General features: G+C 38.9%; 1 protein-coding gene across 2 annotated transcripts in view; it reads left to right on the forward strand.

The window, feature by feature from the left end:
• LOC117490610 (neurexin-2-like) overlaps positions 1 to 27,705 on the forward strand; it is a 106,540-nt gene extending 78,835 nt beyond the window's left edge. For both annotated transcript variants that reach the window (XM_034140369.1, XM_034140370.1), the window contains 6 exons: positions 8,536 to 8,717; positions 17,129 to 17,300; positions 20,078 to 20,167; positions 22,148 to 22,476; positions 23,947 to 24,031; positions 25,177 to 27,705. In XM_034140369.1, coding sequence (XP_033996260.1) covers positions 8,536 to 8,717; positions 17,129 to 17,300; positions 20,078 to 20,167; positions 22,148 to 22,476; positions 23,947 to 24,031; positions 25,177 to 25,979 — 1,661 coding nt within the window. In that variant the 3' untranslated portion in view covers positions 25,980 to 27,705. The remainder of the gene's footprint in view (positions 1 to 8,535; positions 8,718 to 17,128; positions 17,301 to 20,077; positions 20,168 to 22,147; positions 22,477 to 23,946; positions 24,032 to 25,176) is intronic.

The following is a 27,705-nucleotide window of genomic DNA, read 5'->3' on the forward strand; positions in this document are numbered from 1 at the left end:
GTGAGTTTTATACCTGATATTATTCTATTATCATCACCGTCATTGCTGTTCAGTAACCGAATACAAATGCATTGATTGCACTTGTCATTTTGAGTTTTTGCCAACGCGTTGAGGGGGAGAAAGTGGACAAGGCAAACAACCGCGCATATCAGAAACCAAGGTCACCACTGCTCTGCTCTATATCTGCAGCAAAGCAGAACAAACAGGCGAGTGTGAAGAAGCAAGCAGTCACTGTAACAGATAATGGATAAACCGAGGGGCGGGAAAAAAAAACATGGGCTGATCCCTTGCTCAAGTAAACAATGCAACATTTTAATACTGAAATGCAAATAACCTAAAGAAGACAGAAGTGTTGAGTATCATCATTGAAGAGAGAAATGTCTTATGATTCATTAACACAAGAATAAATTCACAGTAGCTGCGATCACATACATGCAATTATTCAAGCGTTGCATTCATTTACATACATATCACTTAGCAAACACTCTACCTCCATGCCAGGTTTCAGCAGTTATGAAACTGTGGCCCCACCAGTTATGAAACTGTGGCCCCACCAGTTGTGAAACTGTGGCCCACTAAAGGTAGGGGAAATGTTAGTGGAGCTACACACCGAGCTATAGAACTGCATGTGGCAGCTACAAATACTCAATGAGGTCATTCATAGGGAACAAAGAAGAAGAAGAAGAAGCTCCCCGCTAGTTCAATTCTAAAGGTAATGTTTTGTGTAATGGACATGGACGTCGTAAGTAGCACTTTAGCGTTTAGCATTGTCTTCAGTATGGTAGTGGATGTATATGGGGGATGGTAAGAGGACTGCATTGTCTTGTCCATGTGGAACAATTTGAACAGTAAAGGGCAGACTTGTTGTGGCATGATTACATGGACTCCAGCACAGAGAGGACTATTTAAGAAGGAAATGTTGGAAAGAGTCATGTTTCTTTCTCATTAAGAACATGGCAAACGCCCCGCATCGCATTGTAAGCCTCTGATTCCCTGTAAGAGATCTCCATATTAAGATTCTATTATTTTAAAGGAACGCAGTAATCTCATTGTTCCCCATTTTGTGATAATGTATTAAAGCTACAAAGTAAAATTGCAGGCATTTCACCATGAAGTCATTATTAAGTTTCTCTTGTAAGGACATCTTGCCGTCTTCAAGTAAAGAAGTGATGAGCCATGAGTAGAATATGCTAATGACTTGTAAAGAGAACAGCAGAAGTGCCTCATCAACAGCTAATGTACCTGCCGCACAATTCTTCAATGGAAACCTCTCAAGACATTTCGAAGACAGAATGTAGGTGTGAGGATTGTGCCGAGAAATCACTTTTGTTATAATTTGGTTACGAAAAGATTCAAAAAGCATTGTGAGTGTTCCTTTGCTTCCAAGTGCATACAGTATGAACTATACATGTGCCTTTCACAGCTTAGTATCACATACTTCAGAATCTCAGCTCTCAGATATGTCATTGAATATAAAGATTATCTTGTGACACCCTTGGTTACCATGACAACAACTGCGACTCCACACTATGGCAAACACTCCTTGAGCAGCTAGCTTGTTAGAAATACAACAGAAGAAGATCCGCTATTTAACCGCCCATTCACACAAAGTTATTTTTGTTTTGTCGACACATTCTTGATTAATAATGGCAGATGATTGTTCCACTTCAGATAAATCCACTTTTGTCTTTTGAATTATTTGAATCGGAGGCAGCAGTTATTTAAAAAAATACTACAGAAAACTCCTATAACATTGTCAGACACACGTTTTTGTTTTAAATATTAGAATCATTGAAGCAGATATACACAATAATCTTTCTTCAAACGTGCCTACTATACCCACACTGCAACACGACCAACAACAGTCTGAACACCACCAGATTATTTATTTTTTCATTTTTTCAATGTTACTCTTTAGACCCAACTAATGTATAAACGTTTAGAACAGCTCCTTCACAAAAAGCCTTTATACATTTTTCTCACATGTGTGGTAGTTCTTCTCAAGGCCTGTAAACTCACTTTGATCAGTTCCCCTCATAACGCTCTGATTCAGTGATAACAGAGTGAACAGTACACTGGGCTTTATTACATGCTGCATCATTTCCTTTGAGTTACCTGGGTTTGAAAAATCAATTTGAGGCGAGAATGGAAGACTACGCCACTATCAATAAAACCTACTCTCTATCGAGCTGATAACTGAATGTAAGGAAGAGAAAATATATATTTATTGAAACAAAAATAGTTTTTGAGTTTGGGAAAATCTTAAGAATAATATCTTTAAAGAGGCCCCATTATGCTTTTTGGGTTTTCCCTTTTCTGTTTTTTTTAGGTTTCTGTGCATGGTAATGGTCTGAAAATGATGAAATCCCACACTCTCCGGGTGTTTCTCAATGTCGAGGAAGGCTGCTCCAGAGCCACTATTTCAAGCATACTACGTCATCGAGTGCCGCCGAAGGACTGTTCCAATGTCCAGTATACTCGGAATTCTACCGAGGCCGGCGTACTTCGTAGCGAGAAATGTCGAGGCTGCACATGTGTAGACTCCGCGGTCTTAAAATCCCCACAATGCTTTGCGCACGGACCAATTTCCAAATCTTTGGCGGAAATCGCGCTCCATTTAAGGCGGGGCCTCTCATATGACGCACACCTGCACACCTGTTAGCCTGTTCCACAATTCTTCGTTTTCCGAGGCTAGGAAGGATTCTTGCCTCGCTTCTAAAGCAACTGACTCGGAAGACATGTGCTACCAAGCAAGCGTCCTCGACATCGAGAAACACCCTCCCTCCCCTGCCTGAAACGCTTCCATTGGACTCCTTTGTTTTCTTCCAAGACATAGTGACATCACCATGTAACACTTGTACTTCTATTGGCTAGTGCTCCAACAAAGTGTACATGATAGGCTAATGGGACATCTCTTAGCAGGTAACCAATCAGAGCAATCTTTGGTTTCAGACAGAGAAAAATAAAGCACTTTTTGAACATTAAAGCATGCAAGCATATCACAGTAGAAGCCCATTACACAAATATACACCTGAGAATGAGCATAATAGGGCATTTTGTTTCATTACAAAAATCAGTAAAGAAGAGACCAGATGATTTGAACAAAGACAACTGACACAACCTTACAAATATTCCAGTAAAAAAAGAGACATAAATCTGAAAAGCTGTAAAAAATAAACGCCACAACTACCTGTCGTAAAAGCTACTCTGGATCATTTATGGGAACTGTCGCTGCGCCTTTGGCAATAAGAGGAAGCATTACTGCAGTATTTCAAAAATGCATTTTGGTGTAGTTTGGTTTCACCAAAATCATCTGAAAGTTGATATAGGGAGAAAACCTTGACATTATTATAGAGAGGGGGAGTTGTTTGAGGCGCTCTGAGCTGAATGTTACATCTGAGAAGTGACAGTCTGGATACATCTGGCTGATCAGAGCAGAGAAAGCCATTCAGCTATAATACAGTTTTCATTCGCCAGCTGCTTCTTCAGTTATATAATAATCACAAGATTTTCAGTGCAGCTTTTAATTGATTGAATTCAGGTGAACTCTGTTTTCGCTGTATGTGATTCCACTTTCTAATTTCAACAACTTAAAGATCGTAAGTCCTTTCTGTCAGGCTTTATGCTGCACCATTCATTTTCATCATTTCACTGAGCCCTATTTAATAGACCATGGAAGAAGTGGGCCTCAGATGCCATAAGTCAGACGATAAATTCAAAGGTAATATCTCTCCATAACTCTCCATTTCTGCAGAACTGCTCACAGTATAGAGATTTATATTAGTTCATAATCTTAATCAATCAGTTTTGTTTTTCCAGTAAAGTGCTCTTGTTGAACTGTCTTTGCCTAATGCCTCCGGAGCATACTGTGTACTGAGCTGCACTAACTTACCCTACTGAAGCCATTCAGAAACCTGAGCACTCAAGTATGAATTTAAACTCTATTTGCAGGGTTCGCAATCACTAAGAATGTGATAAATATTTATTTATGAGTATGTATAATTTACAGTTTGTTCCATTAGCTATGTTACATCTGATAGTAGTTGCCATCATGAGTCATGACTGTTTTTCAGGCTCATAAAAGTCGTGATGACTAATGTTATTAGAGCTAATACTCTCTCACTGGCTAATGCCTGAAGAATTGTCCAAATTTCTACAACAAGAAGCTCAGGGGAGCTCTTTTAATGCAAATTATCCCCAGCGTCTCGGTGTATTTTGCAAGTCCTATGAGCACGATGCCTCATTTGTCGTGTATTCAGCTGGCTGAGAGCGCGAATGAAAAGGACAGGATGTTTGTGTGGGTAGCATGAGTCTTGGCACAAACAAAGAATCTATACTGTTGCATTTGTTGTGTAAAAACCTATTAAGACACGACGACAACCAATCATGGCTGCTTTATAGAATTTCTCCTTCTCACTTACACCATGGCAGCACCTGTAAAAAGCAGCCCTCTGATACTGCTGACCTCTGTAATGTATTTAACCAACAAAGAGGGCTTTTAATATGCCTCGAATTACATTTTTACAGTGAATATGTTATCGTGCCGCCTATGTAATATTCATGAATAATATGGTAGGCATCAAGGGTATAACAATGCCTGCACACAGTATAATTAACTACCGAGGCTCCTAACTAATGATGATGTGATATACAGCACACATCGCAGTGGAGAGTCTCCAAGGAGCGCTGTTATTGGAGCACAGATGCATTGTACGGCCATGAGAGATGAGCAGAACGCTCCCATGAGAGAAAGAGAGAGGAGAGCTGCTGCAAGGGAGAGGACTGTGATGTTTATAGTCATAATCTTAACAAGACTGATTTACCGCCTGCTTTATTTGATGCAGGTCTGCCACGGAGAGCAGATAGCATGATGTGGAAGAGGAAAGGCAGAGAGGTGTAATGAAATGCTTCAGCCTTATGACTAATGCAGGAGCTACTGCCGTCTATAGACAGATGCTACTGCAGGTGCATTAGCACTCCATATTTCATGATGCACATTACAAGGGTGCGTGTTACCTTTTATTCACCCTTTCACTTTGTCTTTGCCTGCTCATGTTCTCACGGCAACGCTCAGAACACTCCAGCTCTCATCTTCAGGAGCTGTTTGTTGTGAGGTGTTTCCTTCACATCGAAAGAAGACGTTATTTTAGTTTCTAACAGTGTTGTGAAATATTAATATGTGTAATTAATGTGTTCACATGTGCAAACCAAGACATATACTATAGTAGCCTATATGTGAATTTAGGCTGTGTTATGTATTAATCAAGAACTCATTGCAAACCAGAGATTGGTTTTAATAGCCTGTTTAAATAAAGGCAATTAAAAAACAATAACATCTGATTTACGAATTCCCTGAAAATGTAAAATCCAAACCTGTAATGGTGGATTGGTTAATAAAAAAAATAAAAGGTAGCATAAAGCTGATGTGTTGGCGTTGTCATAAAATAGGAACATCTCATAATATTTGTATTTGTAATTGTATACAATTATAGCCACCTTTTAGAGGTTGTTATTTTGCACAATGAACAGTATTTTAATCCTCGAAAAAAACTCTCCTCTATAATCATACAACTGTTTTGATCAAATGAACGCTATCAAATAGTTAATGTCTACACTGAGAAAACTGAAATGTTGACTTTAATTAAATGTATGTCAACATATTTCACATACCTGTATTAGGTTAGTTGTAATAATACATAAGCCATTTAATTAAAGTCAACGTTTCAGTTTTTTCAGTGTATCTCATGCAAAAACACATTATCAATTGTAAAATCAAGTTGTGATTAGATATCTCTGATTCGACATTAATTTGTGTCTTAATTTAATCTTAAATGTTCACTTGAGAATTACATTTTTCTAAAATAACGTTGCACATGTCTTCATGATTTTCTAGTGTGGGTTTTTTTTGTTCAATACTTTTCAAAGGCTGACGTGAAGCTACGGCTGAAATTGTCCTCTTTTTCTAATAGAGATCATTTTCCTTCTCAATGTTGAAGAATGCAACGTGTGTAATGATCAAGCAGGCCTGGTTTCACATATCCGAAATTGAGTATATAAAGTTCATGAGGATTGAGTCTCCTGAGTGTACTATTTAAATTTGTGTTGAAAGCTTTATTGCACAGTGAAATTTGAAATGAGACCAAGTGCGAAATTGGGTCTCATAATAAGAAGATTGACCACATTATGGCTCGCCTGCTTTTTTTGTTTGTTTCACAAGAAAAAGACTAGAAATCATTAAGGGTTGTACGGTGTAATGAAATGTGGTATTATAGCCTGTGTGAAGCTTAATGTTGTCTTTTTTGGTTGAGATTGTGTGATATTTGAGAGCTACAATTTATACATTATCACACAGGTAGTATTATTGTATGCAGGGCTGTTTTATTAGAATGAATAGGATGTGCATTGGTCTGTGATCTTGTGTCCAAACATCCATAGCACATTGGTGTTAAAAGCAAAAAGGTCTATACTCTCAAACAGAGAAACTGAACACAAGGAGCAGAAATGAGGGCAAACTAATAAAATGCCAGATGCAGACAACATTCACTGAAAGGAAGAAACTAATACAACCACTCATTAAGACTCTTTGATGTAACTACTGTCACTGACTCAGAATTAACTGCCAATCCCCGGCGTGAATTAAGATTACTTCAGTAAGAAATACTTTGGTTTGACTCAAAGACTTTTATTTTAATTAAAGTCAAAGTAAGTCTGAAGTGTTGGACATTGAGGAAGCATCCAGCTAAGCAGTTAGATCCCGTCAATAACAAACCCATGTGCTGAGTGGCCGTTAAACCGTTTCAAAGAGTACTCAAGTTTTCATGACAATTTTCCCTCAAGTGTTTTTCTGCACTCCACTTAAGAGATTCGGATGTTGAGAAAAAATCAGTGGTAACAACAACACTCAGGCTTCAGGTGTTAAAACAAACCCAGAATGACCCAAATGTGCAGTGCACTACTAAAGAGAATTGTTTCTCCTGTAACATAATGGCGATGCGTTTATTGAGGACAGCAGTTTGCCTCTCTTTGCAGTCTATAACACCCGCAGTACTCCTCTAAAAGAACACTCATCCCATCAGAAAACAAACTTAGTTTTGACCTGACTTCAACTTGCATGCACCGTATAAAATGGATAATAGCTCTGATTTTGCTGCTCTCACCCAAATGAAATAATTCCGCTAATTCAAATGTAATGTAATGCTAATTCAAATGTAATGTAATGCTAATTCATGCACTCTGACGTGACTGAGGGGATAGGAATAAATCGTATCACATTATAAGAAAAAGGTGTCTCGTTTACGTGCCGATCAGAAAATGGATTTAAGCACCTTTTTTTTAAGGGATCTCAGCGATTCCAGCAAGACTTGTGAATTCAAGATTAACACCAGAATGCCTTTTTATCTCGAGGACACAGAAATCTTTCTGGGTGCAGATGAATAGCTTTCATTATAAAAGTCAAAGCAGACACTATCGCTTTTCCATAAACCTGCTTGACACTGTATGAGCAGGTGGATGAATTTAAATCAGATTTAAATCAAAATGTGACGGCTGTTGGAGCTTTTCACATTTTATATTGAGGTGTGTCACGAGTTGACACAGCGGTTGCCAAATTCTGAAGAACTTTTCTGCAGCTCGATGTTTTAACTAGTTCGGAGTGTAATAATCTACATTCTTTATCAGTGAGACTAAAGCAATATGGACCCTGAATCTAACTAGAGCTCTCGTCCATAGGAAAGAATGTGCGCCAGGGAACCTTCGTCCCTGAACAGTAAACTACCTCATGGCGGCTTGTGCTCTGTCATAGACTGGCATCAACAATGCGCCCAAGCTGCTACTCCTTAAGAGAGATAGCAGCAATACCCAAGGCCGTAGACCTATGCCGTGGGAAAGGAGACAGTGAGAGGAGAAAATGATGAACTGGGTCGAAGGTTGAATACCTAAGCAAATTATTCCCTAACACTTTTTATGATTGAAATAAGGTTTATTAACCTTTGTGTATTCTGTGGTTCAGTGACCTTTTTTAAATAAATAAAAAATACAAGTTTTCCTTAAAATCATGATTCAAATGGTTCCATGTGTATTATCCTAGATAAGCATGAACATACAACCCAACCTAAATACAATAACACACATAAACTAAACTTTAATCCATCTAAACCTACATCCTGAAATATCTACTATTTGTCTGTGAAATCATTGCCAGGCGAAGCTTTATCCTCAGTGTTTGCAGTGAGAGCCATGTGGGATCATGATAAAAACTGTGGTCATTTGTTTTCATCTGTGAATGTTAAGCTTCATCATACTTTGTAAATTGGGCTACTTTACTGTGATTTAAGAGCAAAGCCGACCTCTTTAATAAATCATCCTTCCCGGTTTTTCTCTGCCTGCTGCGTGATTTTGAAAAATGAGCGTTGGTGTCAGAGCAGTGGGTTGAAAAGGGGGGGGGAGAATCTGAATCTCATCTTTATACAAGGCACGATACTTTAAGAAATAAAAATATATAACAAATCACTCTTCTTTTTCTGTCTTTTTCTCCAGCTGGGACCACGTACATTTTTGGGAAAGGGGGGGCTCTCATCACTTTCACCTGGGCCCCCAATGAGCGGCCGAGCACCCGAGCCGACCGGTTAGCCGTGGGCTTCAGCACTCAGCAGAAGGACGCCATCTTGGTGCGAGTGGAGAGCACCCATGGGCTCGGAGACTATCTTCAGCTGCACATAGTAAGTCTGGGAAGCAGAGTGTGGGGCTTGAAGCAAACATTTCTCTTCTTTCTATCTCTCTAAAATACAAGAATAAGATAAGAAATATTGTGCACTTTCCTTTTCTGTTATACAAATCTAGAAAACCAGGAAGCTACTTACATTTCCAAATGTAGGTAGATGGAAATGATTTGACAGAGAGATTGTCTGATATGTGTTGCTGTATTTGAGTTTATATCAAATTTATAAACAAGACAATAGACTCATACAAGCTGCATCCAATTCACAAAAAATATTATAAATATTTGAGAGGCCCCAAAACCCGTAATAGCACTTAAGTTCCTTCCTTTTGTGCTATTTTTAATTTGTTGGGTACATCTGTGAATGCCCAACAAACAAAACATCATCTATATTAATGATTAAAAAAGAAACTCAAACTCCTTAGATCTCAGGGGAATCAGGACAATGTGAAGTGGGCAGCTGAGTCGAACTATGGAAACTAGTCCACTCTCCAAACACAAAATAACTAAATAATGTCTGAGCAACAACAATGAGTAATGTATTCCCAAGTTTGAAAGTAAACAGCTAGTGACTAACATTGAAAAAGAGCTAAAAAATGATGGCTCAGAAGCCGTTTTTCGATACCCAAAATGAGGAAAACATCATAATCTCCCCCTAGATGTGTTGATAAAAGTCTGCCTGGGAGAGTGCTGATGCTTCATCTTGATTATGTGTATTATGAGAATAAATAAATCTCTGTTTTTAAATTAATGTTGTAACTTGAAGGATCAGCACAGTGTTTGCTAATGCTTAAACATGTTCTGATAGCTGATTAATGGAGTGCAAGCATTGAGAAGAAATTGAACAAATAAATGACTATTGTACCACCAGATAGAAACACAATAGAGTGAGTCAGTAGACAAAGAGATGTCTTTTGGTGAAAGACATGTGTGTCTTTTGGTGAAAGCAAGTGACTCATCAGCAGCTTGCGGCAACTGAGGGTTTTCTAGAGGGAAATCAGCCTTTTTAGCATGTAGCCACGGGACAGATGTGCAGTGATGAAGACCAGCGGGGAGATCTGTCAAACGTCTGCGTGTGGTGTAATAATTAAAATCACACCTGTTGTCAAAGCACGGGACGCAACCACTGGAGTTGGGCCCTCATTATCAGACCACCCAGAGAAAGCTTCATAATAACCTTACTGTATAACAGAAGCAGATACTATTCATAGATTATTTCCAAACTGCACTGAAGTGTTCTTAAAGGTGGAAAAGAGTGGCAAATCTACTTAGCACATTTAAGGTATTACAAATAAAACATGATATAACAGAAAATGGAAACCGGCTTCCATAATCAATCAATTCCAGTAAAAGGAGACATCTTAATCATCTTTACACTGGCTTAAATACAATCGAGTACATATTTTGATTCAAACTAATATTCAGTTAATTCAGTTTGCTATTAGAAAGTGGCCTTCCACATAGAGACGCTAAGGTAGTATAATATGGAGAGGCTGGTTTCTGCACTTTCCAGATACTACACATGTTTGGTACAAATATCTTGCCTTGGGGGTTTTTCAAACTGTCTCATCTAAATTGGATTTCCTGTTTTAAAAACTGTAAAACTGACCTTGCCAGCTTTGAAATGTTGCAAGTAAATGCAACGACTTCTTCCTGCGTGCAGAGCTAGCTGAAACGTGTTTTTTTTTGTATCCAGCATCTGCCAAGTCTTTGCACCCTGACAGATTGCTTACCCTGACACCCTATCACTGCTCAGCGGAGGGCAATCAACAGAGTTCAGAGGTTGTGGAGGTTGTCTTTTTCGGTTTCTCTAACTGAGCTTCATCAAATCACGCGGTCTGGTTTCGTACAGACCCGGGTTGCCATTCCTTGTCCTTCTTCTTCAGGATTTAAATTCTACATGTTATCAGTCTGTTCCCTCCCTCTGCTTGTCTATTGAAGAAGAGCGAGAATGTGGAAACTAGGTGAAGACGGAGAGAAGATGTACTCCGGTCAAATTAACGCCGGCCCACAGGGGAGATTTGAAAATAGTAAAAGAAGCAAATGATAAATGAGTTTTATGTGCTACAGGGGTTTAGGTCTCTCAGATGTGGTGCCTGAGAACATAATTCATTTCTTGAATAAATATGCAGTATACCTTAGATATCAATCTTTATGTTCTAAACCACCATGCAATGAAGGCTTCAGAACAACGCCTGGTAATAATCCGAGCACACTTTGTTCAAAATGCTCTGGATGGTGAGACATTTTATTGTTCTTTTTTATTTTTATCTGTACTCTTTAAATCTTGCTCTGTGAAGCACTTTAGCCTGCATTATTGTATGGAAGGCGTTAAATTATTCAAGTTGAGTAGAGCTGACTATTTGACTATTACAGCGAGTGAGATGAAACGTCACATTAGTCTTGCACCAGAGAGATCGTTTAGGAAATGATGTCGCCTTTACTGATGCAAATAGCACCTGATTTTCAGTGCTTATAATGCGTCATCGAAACAGCAAAAGGAACAAGCGTCACTTATGTGAACAGAAGATTGCTGCGTGAAAATAGTCACATGGTTAATTGACATTGTAACTGCGTGAATGGCTTTGAAGACCAATTGCTCTGTGCATAAAAAACAAACCACATTCACCAGAGTGAACAAAAGAGATGCAATTGGTCCTGTTTGTAATGAGTAGCTAAAAAATCTGAATCAGAAACAGAGGATTCGTTGTGCAAAATGATGACAACTAGACAAAGCAACGTTACGCAGCAGAGCTTCAAACTACAGTAGATGAAGTTACACAGACTGACGTGGAATTAAAGGGGCCCTATTACGCTTTTGGGGATTTTCCTTAACTGTAGCGTGTTTATCAATCACAACAGAGCCGGCCAGCTAACCAATCAGAGCAGACTGGGCTCTGGTTTCAGACAGAGGGTGAAAAGAGGTGCTGCAGCACAGGCAGTATGAGATAAATAAAGAGCTTTTTGAACACTAAAGCATGTAAGCATATCACAGTAGAGACACAAAACACAAATATCAACCTGAAAATGAGCTTAATAAGGCCCCTTTCCTAATACATTTTCCGTACTATGTTAGAATGAAAATGCTTGATCAAAGAGCAATGAATATGCTATAATATATATTTCAGGAGGGCAGAGCTCAACCTGCTTTCTGTAGGTATTCCCAAACATTTGGATTCCTCACTTTAAATGTATGATACATAATTCAGCCACAAGACTGTGTGCTGGGCTTACTAAATAGTATAACTATAAAAGAAAGTTGCTTTTTTTGATGGCAGCTTTTCCACCAGCTGAAATATATTTTACAGTCATAAGTTTTTTCAGATAGAACTCATTTCAGAGAAAATATGGGGCTTTGATCGTTTGGGAAATGTACAACTGTTCAAAGGAATTAGAAAACAACGCGCACTATATTACATGGAGCAGTTTGAAGTTTTGTTTCACTATTTATAACGATCTGTCATTTCCATTCAGTAATCTAAAATAGGCACTTGTTTCCCCGCTCAGGATTAAAAAGCGCTTCACAATAATCTGTATTTCCTTTTATGTTATGCTATGCTGAGTGTGATGAATAGTCCTTTATTATATGGGAGTAGGAACGATAATATCCTTAATTACGGTGCCACCATTTTATATGCAAGCTCCCTATGTGCTTCTAAGGAAAAGGCTCCTGTATAGTAAAGAGACGAGTTAACATGTCATATGCAGAGAATGAGAGTTGGCTGCTAACACTCTGAGATAGAAAGCTTGTCTTATTTCAAGAATCATGATCTTTCCACTCTGTGCTAGGTTTTAAAAATGTAACCCATCATAGAAGAAATGTATATGCCATATAGTGCTTTCTCTTTAACATCTCATTGAAAAATGTAAGTATATTAAGGGACACATTCACTGTTAACTAGTTGCCTATTAGCATGCATATAGCATTTTGGCTATTCATTATAAAGCACTAATAAAATAACTCTTTGTAGCTAAGAATATGTTTCCCATTAAAAAGTTAGATCTTGCTCATAACTAATTCACTTGTTTGACATAATTTACACAGGCCCCCTATTCCAAAGATGTTTCCTTTTCCAAACACACACAAACTGAAATCTTCAGTGATTGGTTACACCTTGAACAAATGTAATAACTGAGAAAATATAATCTGCTGTTGATTTGGTTCTACCAACTCATAACTCCCCCACTGAGCAAATCATACAAAGAACATAATTAATATTGAACAACCTTACTATTAATACTCAAGTAATTTGAACATTCTTGAGGAAAGCCTTTCATAATGGCCTTGTAGTTGTTCAATATAATCATGCGGAACAAGGCATTGCAAAGTTCTATTTAGGGACTAATAAAAAGACATAACTCATCAAATGTGTGCTTTTAAGAAACTAGTTAATAGGTATAACCATGGGCGTCGCAGCCATTATATGAGGGTGGGACAAGTCCCCCCCACTTTTTCAAATGATTAGTTTAGACCCCCCCACTTTTACTATGCGGAAAGTCCGTGAATCGGTCTATCCACTCGCTGCACTTTGTCGAGCGCTGTGTCAGTGCTTCACTATCAAATGAAATCCATTCCACTTGCTTATTGAGAGAATGCCCAAATCAATGAAACTCCGTTCCATGTTTTCACTGCTACTTTGTACCAAGGCAGATTCTCACATAGCGCGCGCATGTTCAAGGAGTGATGTCATAGTTGGACAGCTCAGATCTGTTGTATGAAGCGATGCCGGTAGCGGAGGTAAGGCACACACACCAAATGTTCAGGAAATGGTTAATACAGCGAAAATCAAAGCTGACGATCTCTTGGTTTGATATGTTTTCTCCCCCAGACAAGATGGACATAAGAACATTTTTTTCAAAGAAGAGGAAAGTAAGTCATCAGCTGGTAGCAGTTAATCAGTTAACAGTGATGGCGGTGTCTCACTTCTGGAGAGGAGTTTCGTCTTTATGTCATGATAGAGAGATACAAATACTGAATAGTTTAGATGAGAAAAGGCATCGAAATGCCAGGTTACTAGTATTTATCAGTATTTATTATCACTTCACCACCTCTCTTGACATCTAGGCACTTGAGAGTGAGTCAGAGGCAGAATACAGGGACAGTGGAGAGAGGTCCATTGCTGAGGTGAGTGATGAAAGGGAAATGACAGTTGAGAGTAAATTGTGATGTGGACTCTCATCCCAGGATTTTAAGGAAATCAGTGGGGATCTTGAACAGGAAACATTTCAGTCAAGGGGCATCATATGACCAATATAGACAGAAGAGCAACATTTATTTGAACATTTAAGTCAATGATACCATTCCTAGGTGAACTTAACATCCGTATGGAGTCAGATCAGTCTCAATATTAATAAATGCTCACAGAAGGATTCACAAATGTATTTTGCGATTTATATATAAATGACTCTCCACAACAATATCTCTCAATGCACTCACAAATATTTATTGTTGTATATAAATGTACAAAAAATGGGCATTTAAACTGCTTTTTATTAATTCAAAGACAGCTCTGAATTAATAATCAAATATGTTTCCTTTCTTTACTACTGGATGAAATTACAAAATGTACCCATCATTTTCCTCATGCTAGTATAGCCACATAAAAGTATCAAACCACCTGTTAAAATGCACCAGAATACAGGAAATCTATTTTTTTTTTCGCCCCCACACCCCCGTTAAAAATGTCCCCCCCACATTCAGGATGCTTCCTACGCCCATGGGTATAACAATAAATCCTTCCTTTCCTCTAAAATGAATGAGCGCTCTGAAGCTCCGATGGAAACAGACAATACTCCAAGAAATGTTTTTTTCTGTCAGAGCTGCTGTCCAAACAGCTAGGTGGGACACTGCGTGGCTTTTCATGAGTATATATGCCTGTCTAGCTTGATACCCAAACACATGGGCATTAAGAAAAAAAGTGACCTGGAAAGGCCAAACTTTTGTTTATCAAAAGTGGGCTGCAGCAGTGATGCTTTGCCAGCTGTCAGAAGGTGCTTTGGGGCTGTTTTGTGATCGTGCTGCAAAGTAAGCACAATAGAAGCATCTCCTTTGTTAAAGAGGGTTTGGACCCTGGAGATGTTAATGTGGTCCAGAGGACATGCACTAAATTCGACCTGAGACTGCACTACACTGAAGTTTCATAATGAATACTCATCAGTTTGCTTCTTGGGAAGAGTGATTAAACCTCAGTTACAGTACAGCATGCGGAAGATGTAAGTAAGACAGGAATACAAGAGAGATGTCTTACAGATGATATAGGGATTATAAAGTAAGAAAAGGTTATAGTCTGTTTTTTCACCATACATTTTTTATGATAAAATACGACTTGTGACCCTGCTGATTCTCACTAAAGCTGACTGTAATTAGCTCACAGTGTCAATGTGAGTAACTGTGAGTGGGCAGACATTTGTCATGAAGGGGTTTCATTTTCCTTTTGACTTGCGTGAGTTAGATTATCCAGCTGTAGTTGATGAGTCATACATCAGGAACACATTTGCTTCCTTCTTGGTTCCTAACAACCTTCAAGTGATGACAGGAAGACAATTGAAAGAGCCATCGACCTGTTACTGACCTCCAAAATGAAGGACTTTATTTAGAGATAGAGCTCCTTAATGTGAAATAAGCTGAACATTTCTCAAGATTGAAGTGACATTACTAATAGGAGGTTCAAGGTCTCTTCAGACTTCTGTGCCTCACACCAACTTTGTCAGCATGAATAATTATTTCAAATTGAAAAGGTTTCCGGAAGGATTTTGCATATAATTAGCAGTTGAGAGAAAAGCTCCGAGACAGGTTTTACTTCACACAATAGCAGCCAACATTACAGAAATAAATGTTTCGGTCTTTCAATGAGTAATGCAGTATTAAAATCCAGAGAGAAAGGAAATATCTGTCATATTATTATAAATGTGTGGGAGATTTTTAATATCCATATGGGCTGTAAATATTGTCTCCACCCTGTGCCATGCAGGCCCCTCAGTATGCAGTATTTCATTTCAATAAACATCCAATTTCTGTGTTTACTTCTTCTCGCCTCTCTTGTTGAAGTTGTGATATAGTGCAACCAGCTGTGGGAGGAGAGGCTGTTTAAATCAAACCTGCACACTCTTGGCCCTTGAAACTAAACAGCTGAAGTATATCAGGGAAGCTACACGGCTTATTATTAATATCGTGTTATTTTAATGACTTTCTAATTATGTGCCCATGATCCTGCATTTAAGACATATTGTGCAACAGGCACTCGTTGCATAACCACTTGATCACTTGTGTTATGAGTGCCAATGAATTACATTGTAATTTGGTTTGTCGACTTTTATTGTCACACTTAACCTTCAGGCTGTCATGTTCCGGGTCATACTGTAGTGATTAATGAGCTCTCTTCATTGTAGGATTTTTTTTTGTGTGTGTTTCATCGTAGTACAAAGGCTATATCAGTCCACTGGTTTGTAGATGGCTCGGTGATAATTCAAAATGTTAATTTATTGCCTTGCAGTACAATCATATGAGGTTCTATATTGAGATATCGTGATTCACAATTATGATTTCTTAATTGATAATAGCAAGCAGGACAGGTTTCTATCTGCATTGTTATGGTTATTATTTCAACTTTGAAGAGGATTTGCAGGGTTTTCATAATTTAAACGTTAAGCTTTATTTTTTTAGCTGCGTGCCTACACCCAATTGTTCTGCTTAAATCAAACTGATATCTTAATAGTCATTGTATAGCTGGAAATATGGTATAACAATAATTTAAATCAAACAAGAATGAACAACAATAGGCATTAATATGTAGTTATTTCATATGGACTAGTTGTTCAATTACATGAAAACATGCTATATGTTCTGATATATATTGTTATCAGGATATGAACAACAACAGTTCAGGCCATATTGCACAGCTTAGTGAGCAGAGTGTGTGTGCTCCTCTGTGATCTCTGTGTTGCTCACACACACATGTCTCCACACATTTAGCACTTTGACCTCGTGTTGCATTTTAGAAACACTGCAAGGCGGCTGATGAACAAAGTTCAGACAGGCACTGACACCCCCACATGCAGTTTTTATCACGTTTCTTGTAAGTGCCACCCAAAGGCTTGCTTGAGAAGCAGCTCTGATCTTTAAAGAAGGATGGCAGGAGCAGGGAGACGCTGCAGGAGGAAAAGTTGGTCAACCAAAAGAGAAGCAGAAGGATTCTGTCAGGAGAGATCCACATCAGGAAACCTGAGCTGCCCGCTGAGGGGGAACGATACTGAACCCTGAAGAGAGAACTAAACATACTGTCCATGTCACAAAAGATACGCTTTTAAACAAGGTCTCTCCGCAACCCTGAAACCGACGGAAACTCTATAGGCTGCACGTTTGGAGTGAATATAAATGTGAAATACGTGTCATTCTTTGTTTTTTACCTGCAGGATGAAGGAAAGATTGGTGTCATCTTCAACGTGGGGACAGATGACATCACCATCGATGAGCCTGCTGTCATTGTAAATGACGGCAAGTACCATGTAGTGCGCTTCACACGCAGCGGAGGCAATGCCACCGTCCAGGTGGACAGCAATCCGGTTATTGAGCGATATCCACCAGGTAAGACTGATTGGCCTCACTATGTGGTTATTCAATACATACAGAGTTGGCATGGAGCGTCTGGATTAACGAGAGACGATTGCACGTCTGCCTCTCGAACATAAATCCTTGAATGACCACTTGTGAAATGTACTGTTTGAGAAAAAAAGATTGGCAATTTACCCAGTGGCTCATTTTAATTCAGCTCTCCCGTCTAGTTATTTCATCACTCTGTGAGCTCTCTATTAAATTGCCACACACATACAACTGGACATAACCATATTGCGCAAATAATGTAATAAGCTGAAATGTATACATTTGCTTCAAGCTGCCTTGTATATGTTTAGCAATGAAATAATTTTCATCAACCGCTGTCGTTTTTGAAGCCAGTGTGCCAGACACTTGGGAAAAAATGTAGCAGATCAGAAAAGTAAGTGAAGCAGTATGTCTGTGAGTACATAAAATATATCCATGGGTAGCACAAAAACAATTTTCAGTTCAATTACTATGTAAATCTAAATTAATATGTATCTTTTTTGGTTGATCTATTAGCCTGTTCCAGGTCTATAGAAGCAGTGTTAACTAACCCGGGTGGATGCTGTCGGTTCAGCTGATAAATTGTTGACATTTACAATTCTCTTGAGAACATGCTTAAATCCATATTCATCTGGCCACTTGTGTAAACACCAACAAGGTGACCTTACCATAACATCTGTTTTGCATAAACATATTGATGGATTTGGCTGAATTCACACTGTCTTCTGCCAGATAAAAGGCTCAGCTCTAAAATTATGGATATGTGTTTTATATTTTAATCAGATGCTATAACATAAAATACTATGCTATACATAAATATGTACATAATTAAAGTAACTCTGCCTGAGGATAAAAGTGTCATAATGTCCTAAGACAAATGACCTACTCCATATCCATACTCCAAAATTATATTATATACACATTTTATTCTGGTTTAGTGTTTTTGGAAAATGCAAATACCTTCATGGCATTGCATAGTCAATGTGGATTATATCTGCCCGGGCACAAAGACAAACAAAGAAGATAGGATGCACCTTTCACACAGATTTTTTTCCCCGTACAAAAAGTTCAAAGCTCATCCATTTGTATACACTCATACCAAACATATACGCATAGACCAAAAAACCCAACGTTCATAATGTGATCACGACCGGCTGTGCTTTAACCTGCTCTGAACCAATCAACCAATTAACCTTGTTTAGAACAGGTGCTCCAGCTGGCGGAGCGGGAGGAAACCGAGTCCCTTCTGCCTCCAGCTGGTGCTTAAAGCACACACGCACATGGCATCTGAATCCAGAAATGGTGCAATGGGTATAAAATAGAGTAATAGTAGTAATTTTGTGAAGTGTACATATAACCTCTTGGGCAAGTTTCCAAAATGCTTGTGAGGCCTTTGTGGATGCTAGGCCTGCACAAAAAAGACTTTGTAATTGTCACAGGAACTGCTCTGAAGCTGTGTTTTTCTTACGTAATGTTTCTTTAAGTGTATAAGGATTTATAACTATTGTTGCCTTCACACGGAAACCAAGCAACGACCTTTGTTTGAGGCAAAAATGCAAAAACTCTGCTTGCATTTCTCGAAATGCTCTGTGAATGGTTCACATATTTTAAAACCTGCTTTTTTATTTAGTCTAAGGTGAGACAAAAAAAATAGCCTAGGTAAGCTTCAATTCAATTTTCATGCACTGTTTATTTACTGTGCCTCCCTTTCCGTTTTCAACTGTAATCCTAATCCTTTTTATTCATTTATTGTCCAACAACATGGCTGACTTCAAACTGCTCTTTGTTCGTTTGTATCAGTTTATTTACATATTCATACAGAACATGTGAATTAAACATGGTTTTCGAAAACCTGCTCCACATGGATTTGGTACCCTACACATGTGGTAGTTTATAAATAGTGTCAACAACAGTAAAGTCATAACAGTGTGGCTGATGATTGACAGGACTTCTTCTAAATCAACACAAGACTGAATGAAATGTATTTATGGAACTAGTATACACTGGGCAATTCTTATACTTTGAATCAAACAGTATATTTCCTGTCAACGTTTGTTTGCGATTAATTACTCTTCTGTGTATGCATGTGGTATATAGAGAGGGGAAGTCCTATTAGCCCTGATTCCACAATGTAGTTTGGCGTTTAATAAATCAATAGAAATAGGTTTTGGTGATGGAGCTTACTGTTTATCCACTTGTTTATTTAGTCTGAAAATCTTGTTCAGAATTAAACAACTACTGCTCCCATTGTATTTAACGCAGTATATCATGAAAGTACATTGTGGAATAGGAGTGGGGTGAGACTTCAGCCCTCTGTAATGACTGTAGTCAATTGTGAATGTATTTTTGGCTGCAACTACAGAATGTGTATCACTGTCTAAATGCTAAACTGTTTTCATGTATTTGTTGAAGTGGCTGCTTTTCTTAATGCTTTCTTACCTGAAATAACTTCTTCTTTTTGATACAGTACCTAAAATAATTTTAAATTTGACTGCAATTGGAATCATGCATTGCTTAAAAAATAACTAAATAACTCTAACTAGGGCAGCACATTATAAATAGCCTAAACTCTAATTAATACAACCTCTGCTACTCGTAATAACTAGATAACACTAAGTAAAGCACAAGTTTCTTTTAACTCACAGCTGGGTTAAAATTGATAACTTGTTAAACCTGTTAGCCATTATAACTCTGTTTCTAACCATGTGATCTTTCAGCTTGCAGACTTTAACCTTTAATCTGTCTCTCCAAATTCTTTGAAGGACACTATGATAATGAACGACTGGCTATTGCTAGACAAAGAATCCCATACAGACTTGGTCGGGTAGTTGACGAGTGGCTACTCGATAAAGGTAAAAAATAAACTGATGAATAATTAATCCCTGAAATAAATACTAAATAACTCTTCCCCATGAGAGGTGCAGTGCCAGAAGACAAGGGTGACAAGTGACCCAGATGTAAACATCCATTTTAATTTGACTCTCTATTGCCTGTTGATTATGATTACCACAATATAGCTTTAAGTGGACTTCAAAATTAATGTCATAGTGAAGGGGAATGGCGTACTTGCCATTTAATCTTTGTCATCCTTAACCTTGTGGATAAGCTGCACCTTAACAAAGATTTAAACCGAATACCTAAAAAAACATAACCCTTGTCTAACCCTCTATCGTCCCTCTTAATGTGTAATTAGATACTGTGTGTAATTGCTATACATAAAATATCATTAATATGCTGTGTAACATTTACATGGAACTAAAACCTTACGCACTAAATGACTATTTGTATATCAATAACTTACCCCGTGTTACCTTAACATTTTGAAAGAACATGTCTTTTCTTGCATGCCTGGATAAATGAGAATTCGATTTTATTGCGATGTGTGAGAGTTTGTAAACGGGTCCTCCATTTCCCTTCAATGCATTCAGACCTTTTTGTCACCCTGGAGGCATCCAAGAAAAACCACGTTTTTTCACAAATTCAAGGCTACACGGGATGAATAATTGAAAAACAAATTATCATTTTGTGGGTGAAAGACTCCAATGAACACCATTGAAACTAACATGTGACACCATAGTCTCGTTCCTCCTAAACTGAACATTTAAAAAAAAAAACTCCTGGATGTTATCTCACCAAATTAGTTTATTTTCCCTTTCGTGTTCCCTGCAACCTTGTATTACCTTATCTTGTACTACCACAAACCACATCAGACTCCCAAGCTGATGTTTTCTTTGTTGGTGCGACAAAACAGGCCCTGACAGGCTGTTAAAGTAGATCACTGTTTGTAGCCAATAACTTTGCTAATAAGTATTCTCCAGAGAGGGGCCCATTACTGGAGCCCTCCTCCTCCTCTGATGTAACACTGCTTATCAGTGAGGCTGCCGACAGTCCTGCTGTTAGATTAGATATCATTGGCCACTTTCAGGAGGTGAAACAATCATGGCGCCCAGAGCACAGCATGCATCAATGGCCTAATGGCTGATGAAGTCAGTGTAAGGGAAGGATGTCTTTTATTGTCATTAAGCTTTACAGTCTAAAGTATAGCAACACTACCATGTTAATAATGTGCCCATCTCTTCAGAAAGAAGCCATAAGACTTGCATCCTAGCACCATCTGTTCTGGAGCTGAGTGATAAATAAATATCCTCGAAAAAACATCTGCTCTTTCTCCTCTAGTGATGAATGAAAAAACATTCTGTTGTCTTAGATAAATGTATTTATTAGTACTGAAACCTGGAAATAGAGTACACAGAGTGAGCTTGTTAAACCCTCTCACCACAAGCTGCTTATACCCAAGCTGCCATTAGAAAAAGGTTGTACAGAGGGGCGCCTTATTGGTTATCTCTCTTAAATCCAACAAAACCAGCCAGAATCGGTTCCCAAAAAGCATATCCCAGGTGTTTACCAATCTTTTGGATGTCGTTGGCATTTTGGAGTTATCCAACAGATGAATTTACAATGATTCAGCAATATATAACATACATTTCTTAGCACACCCACAGACCGTCTGCTTACATCGTGATAATTCAACATGTCTCGGTCCAATCAAAACACTTAAATAAGAGCCTAAACATATAACCCTCCTCTGATTGTAACCTGCATGTGTAAAGTCTAAATAATAACCTTGCTAATACCTAACCTTCCCCCTTTAAAGTTAGCGTCTAATTACGTTTTAAATAGATGACTAAGTATGATGTTATAATCACAAAAGCCCACCTGGTTCAAATGATGTTCCTATGCAAGCTCTCCCGTGTGACTTCTGTATGTCTGCTCCACTATTCTCTTCCCTTTTTTTTCCACCTCTTGCTCTCTCTATGTCTGTGTAACTTCAGGGAGACAGTTGACCATCTTTAACAGCCAGGCAGCCATTAAAATTGGCGGTCACGACAAGGATCGGCCCTTCCAGGGTCAGATTTCAGGGCTCTACTACAACGGTCTCCAGGTGCTCAAGCTGGCAGCAGAGAACGACCCCAGTGTTCAGGCGGAGGGGAACCTGCGTCTGGTCGGGGACTCGTTCTCTGTTTTGACCACCGACATCACCTCCGCCACCCCGCTGGCAGTGTCCGATATGTCCACCACAATCATGGAGACCACAACCACCATGGCTACGACCACCACCCGCAGACAGAGGTCGCCCAGCTTGAGCGAGAGCATCTCAAAGGTCAGATAGAGTATAAAAGTTGTGGGTTAGTAACTTTAGGGAAATAAAACATATGGGATATTAAAATGGCTCAGTAACAGAACATCAATCAAAGTACATACATCTTCTTTTTTTAAGTGGTTTGTAGAGATTGGGCTTTATTTCCTTTTTTTTAATATTGTTGCGAATATTTTTAAGAATAATTTACATTGTTCTGTTTTTCCATAGTATTTAAAATGTCTCTGACCCAAACATAGCTCATAATGAATGTGCATGTGAACAACGTAAGATGGTAGTGAAAAAGTGCCATCTAATTTATTTAATTCAAACAAACCGTATTTGATATTATAACATTTCCAAAACTATTTACAACGACCTTATTCATATTTTAGAGCATTCATACTGGGGTCAACCAATATTCACCTTTTTATTTATCAGTCAATTGTAATTTTTCTCTCAAAATCACACAATAAGGATTCATTTGGAACCAAAATTGAATGATATGTTAATCACCGGAGGCTAAAAGGATTCTGACCCTGAAATCATTCAAATCAAATGTCCCTTGTTTTCGGATGTCTGACACATTTGTAGAATGCCATAATTATTAAAATGATAGGCTACTTAAATCCTTTAGCTAACTGCATGCATTCTTACAACAGGTTTGGTCCCACTGATTGTAAATGCATCACGTATTTCACTTTATTTCCAAGTGTGCTAGGATAATAATAAAATGCATCCTTCAATATATTTGTATTGAACCCTTAAGAATTGTAGGCATGGATCAGTCACAATACTGCATCCAGACTGGTGAACATTACCAACCAACATTTAAAACGAATTGATTTTAATCCAAAATGCTGCAAACCTGCCAAATTGGAAGGATTTTAGCGCTTGTACTTGAAGTCCTGAGATTTCATTAAAAAAATCCCCTGTCTCTTCTATTAAAAATACAGAGCGCATTTTTCATTATAATTCTTTTGTCCGGGCTCCCTTAAATTATCTTCTCTGTATTTTCAATTTATTTGAATAATCCAATTGTAAACCATCTATTCCCCGCTCTGCTCAGGTATTCTGAGTCCACTGTGCGACCTAAAATCCAATTTAGACATGTTCACTGATTTACAGTAGCTTATTAGAATTTGTTTTTTTTAATGTTAATAAAAAAGAAAATTATATAGAATCTAATGAAAACATCTGCTTACTGAGAAATCCTTCTCCATCAGCAGTACTCTGTGTAAACACATGAATTCAGCCACAGGGGTGGAGGATAAAAAGCAGCTGCATATGGGCACATTTTGAGTTTGTAGTCTAAGTAGCGTTGCTCCAAGCTAAAAAAAACATGAAAGTGGCACAGTGCTGTATGCTGCAGTTTTCCCCTCAAATAGGGCAGTCAGCCAGCGAGACTACAAGCTGAGCACAAATCTAGATGATGGGAATGTGATGACTCTATATTTGTAAAAAAACAACACTTTTTCTATCTTTGCCTTTCAGCCGCAGAACTCTGATGACATTTTGGTGGCATCAGCCGAGTGTCCAAGTGATGATGAAGACCTGGAAGAGTGTGAACCAGGAACAGGTGGGTCAGCCACAGAGAAAAGAAACCATGGGAGTCCAGCTCTCACACACCAAGACAAAACCCATTGAATTCAGGCAGCCATTATTAATTTTCCATTCTCCATTTTCAGTTCATGTTTGTGCAGCTTTCATTTATACAGAAGCTTTGTTCTTACAGTCTCCACTGGTATCAATTCATGCGGTGCATTAGCTTTTAAATCATGTCAGTAACTCACCTAATTGGATGGAAGAGTAGCGCAGTCATTAAGTGGGGAACACAGTGGACAGTAGATCAGGCTGTGTGACAGAAATGAGCTGTGGAGCTGAGACAGGAGTCTGCCCTTATTATGGCTGCCTCAATTATTAATATGACCTTATCAGAACTGTTTGTTGTTGACTGGCCCTGTAAAGTGTGACTCAAATAATGATGAAAGAGAAATGAGTGGCCATAAAAAACAACATACTAAAATATTCCTCCACAACCAGAAGACATTCTGACCTGAGAGTCAAAGCTCAATGCAAAAGAAGTCATAAACAGAAGAATATCTATATAAATATACAGCTACATATGTGAGGGCGTTGTTTGATGAGGAATACAAATATACAGAACACACACATTGCTTTCAATAGGCCAGAATATTCCATGTGTGATTCATACATAAAATAACTTGCCTGTGTTTCTCCTTTTACCCCCTAAGCACGCCTTCAGATGTTTATACAGCAGCATGTCCTTTTCATTTACTCTGCTTTTGCTTCTTACCATGCTCTCCATTTAGCTGCCGCCTTTCAGGGATCATCTTGTATGTTTGTGTCTACATGTGAGCTCTCTAATGTTCTTGTACTATATTTGAATAATGTTACACACACTATGTGCGCACACACTCCACATGAGAAATGTAGGTTGTTAAGAAAGGTGGTTTTAATTAATTAGTCTCTTCTTGTGCCGAATGTTTGTCAATACTCTTGATTATAGAGGAAGCATAATATGTGTTATGATTATGCATACTAACACTGATAAGCCAGCTAATATTAGTTTAATTCCTCAGTCAAATTATACGTAATGAGCAGATTGTGCCTCTATTTTAATGAGCACAAGTTTACTGCCTGAATTCAAATTGTAATGCCGCTCTAATTTAGGATCCCCTACCTTTTCTGTTTCCTTTTTAGGAGGTGAATTAGTGTTGCCTATTATAACAGTGGATTCCCTTGAGCCCCCATCTATCGCCACCCGTTACCCCGTCATCCCTCCTCCCCCTACCCTCCTCTCCCCACTTGACACCACCAAAGAGTCCCTGATACTCCCCCCTCACCCTTCCTGCCCCCCGGACCAGGAAGACTGTGGTGACCCTGTGGAGGTGTCGGCTTTCGGCTCTGGGGAGATGACAGAATCGGATGACGAGGACTTTTACAAAAATAACTCCCCCATGGTCACTGACAGGACAGTTCTTCCTCCACCTCCCACCGATGGTGAGGGTAGAGTCCAGAAACCCCACCCCCTACCTCCTTATGTTCCCACCACCAACCCTGACAAGCTCCACATCCCCGCAGGCAAAATGAACACCCGTGACCAGGTGCTTCTGCCTCCTGCTCCTCCTTCCTCCCGAAACACACCAGGACTAACTTACCCCCCCAATTTCCCCCATGTGCCCACAGCCAACCCCGCAGTCTCTGATGAAAACAGCCAGCCGGGTGCCGTGGAGGTGATCAGGGAGTCCAGCAGCACCACGGGGATGGTGGTTGGTATCGTGGCTGCTGCTGCTCTCTGCATCCTTATACTCCTCTATGCCATGTACAAGTACCGCAACCGGGACGAGGGCTCCTACCAGTCAGACCAGGGCCACAATTTTGCCAACAATTCCACTGTGGAGGACAACGGAGCAGTGATCAAAGACAAAAGCACAGCAACGGCCTCTGTGGCCAAGGCAAACACAAAGGGCAAAAAGAACAAAGACAAAGAATATTACGTCTGAGAGCGGAGTAGGAGAGAAGTGTGGACTGAGACAAGAGGATGAGAGAGAGATGATGCTTTCGTTTCGCTCCCCGGTTTTGTCATGAGAGAAATGTTCACAGGCCACAAAAAACAACTGCACAAAGCGAGGCTTGCTTTTTTCATTTTTCTCAAAAGTCAAGGTTTGCCCAACTACTGTCAATTATAAAAATCCTCCTCTACAGCACAAGATCTGAATAATTATCCGGGTCATAATGTGCACCCGGTCTGCGTTCACCTGTTCTTTGTTAGTGTATTATTTTTTTCTAAAGATGTTTTCAACAGGATATGAAGAGGCATACCCATTTTGGCTTTGTATATAGCATGGTACAGTGGAGAAAGTGCGAGAACATCTGGACAGATTTGTCTAAATGTCTTCTTTGTACCTCTTTGTAACGCTCTATCTCAAGTCTCAATGTCCCCATCGTGATATGTGAAGCAGAACAGGGCAGTTATTGAATTTTTACGGTAGATGAGCAGAAAGCCCCCACGTTATTCTGACTACACTCGAAATGAAAGCACTTTTATTTGGATAAGACATCATCTCTGCAGTCTCATTGTTATGTTAGGTGGTTTTAAAATTCCCAGGTCACTCTGCCTCTGTCCATGAGAGTTGGTATTATGTTGCTGGTGCAGTATCATAAATGAAGCATATTTAGCTCTCCTGGAGAAAAAGACGGCATTCAAAAAGAGGAATTATGAAACACTCTACGTTCTCCGGCCAGTGAACCTTATAGTATGATGGATCAGAAATGTTATTTATGTGAGATCTCAGTCAGGATAAATGTGATAAAGTCAGTCTACACCAGTGAAGGTATTTCTCTGTAAACATTGCTTGTATGTACATATAGAGGTTAGCCAATTGAAAAAGCATTGTGTCCGCTGGGGAACAGGTATGAAGAAGAATAAACGTCTGAGATGCTCTGCCCCCCCCTCACACTCTATCACATCAGAACCGCTGCCGCCCGAACTTCACAGGATCTGTAGGAAAACAGAAACACATTTGAGGAAGCATTTCTTCTTGGAAAGGGAGAAGCATCTCGTCTCACCAGAGGCTGGCTCACGCTTGATCTCTATCTTTCTCAAAACTGTCACGGGATCATTCAAAAAGCACACGGAAAATGTAAACATATATTTGAGACATACATACTCCTTGTAAAGCAGCCAAACATGTATTGTTTTTTCTATCAGTTACTAAGAGACTATTCTATGAGATGAATAATTGAAGGTTTGTGAATTGTATTGATATTTCGATGTATCTTGTTACCACTCCTCTTAACACATACCATTTTAGATTGCCTTTTACTTAAATCCAGACAAGAAGCACACTTTCCTCTGAAAGCTGCAAATATCTTCTGTTTTTGCATTATTGACGGTTCAGATTATGCAGAGAAAACACAAGGATGGAACAAACGAATGTTTTGTTTTGTTGCATTGTGCATTTTATATGTGCTGAATCTGTTACTCAATGGATCTGAAAATATAAAGCCATTTTCTCTGTTGAGTTATGTCTACATTTACTTATTCATGCTCTGTGATTTCCTGTTATTTTTTATGAAAGTGCCATTCAACATGAGCTGCTCAGCACTCAGAAAATATTCCATTCCTCACTCATTGCTATTGTATAGTGTTCATGTGAAATGGATCTTAATATGTGTACAGAACGTGGATAAAGATGAAAATACACTTGATTATATACTTTGTACACA

The sequence above is a fragment of the Trematomus bernacchii genome, unplaced genomic scaffold, assembly GCF_902827165.1.
Source record: "Trematomus bernacchii unplaced genomic scaffold, fTreBer1.1, whole genome shotgun sequence".
In the NCBI taxonomy this organism is placed as follows: domain Eukaryota; kingdom Metazoa; phylum Chordata; class Actinopteri; order Perciformes; family Nototheniidae; genus Trematomus; species Trematomus bernacchii.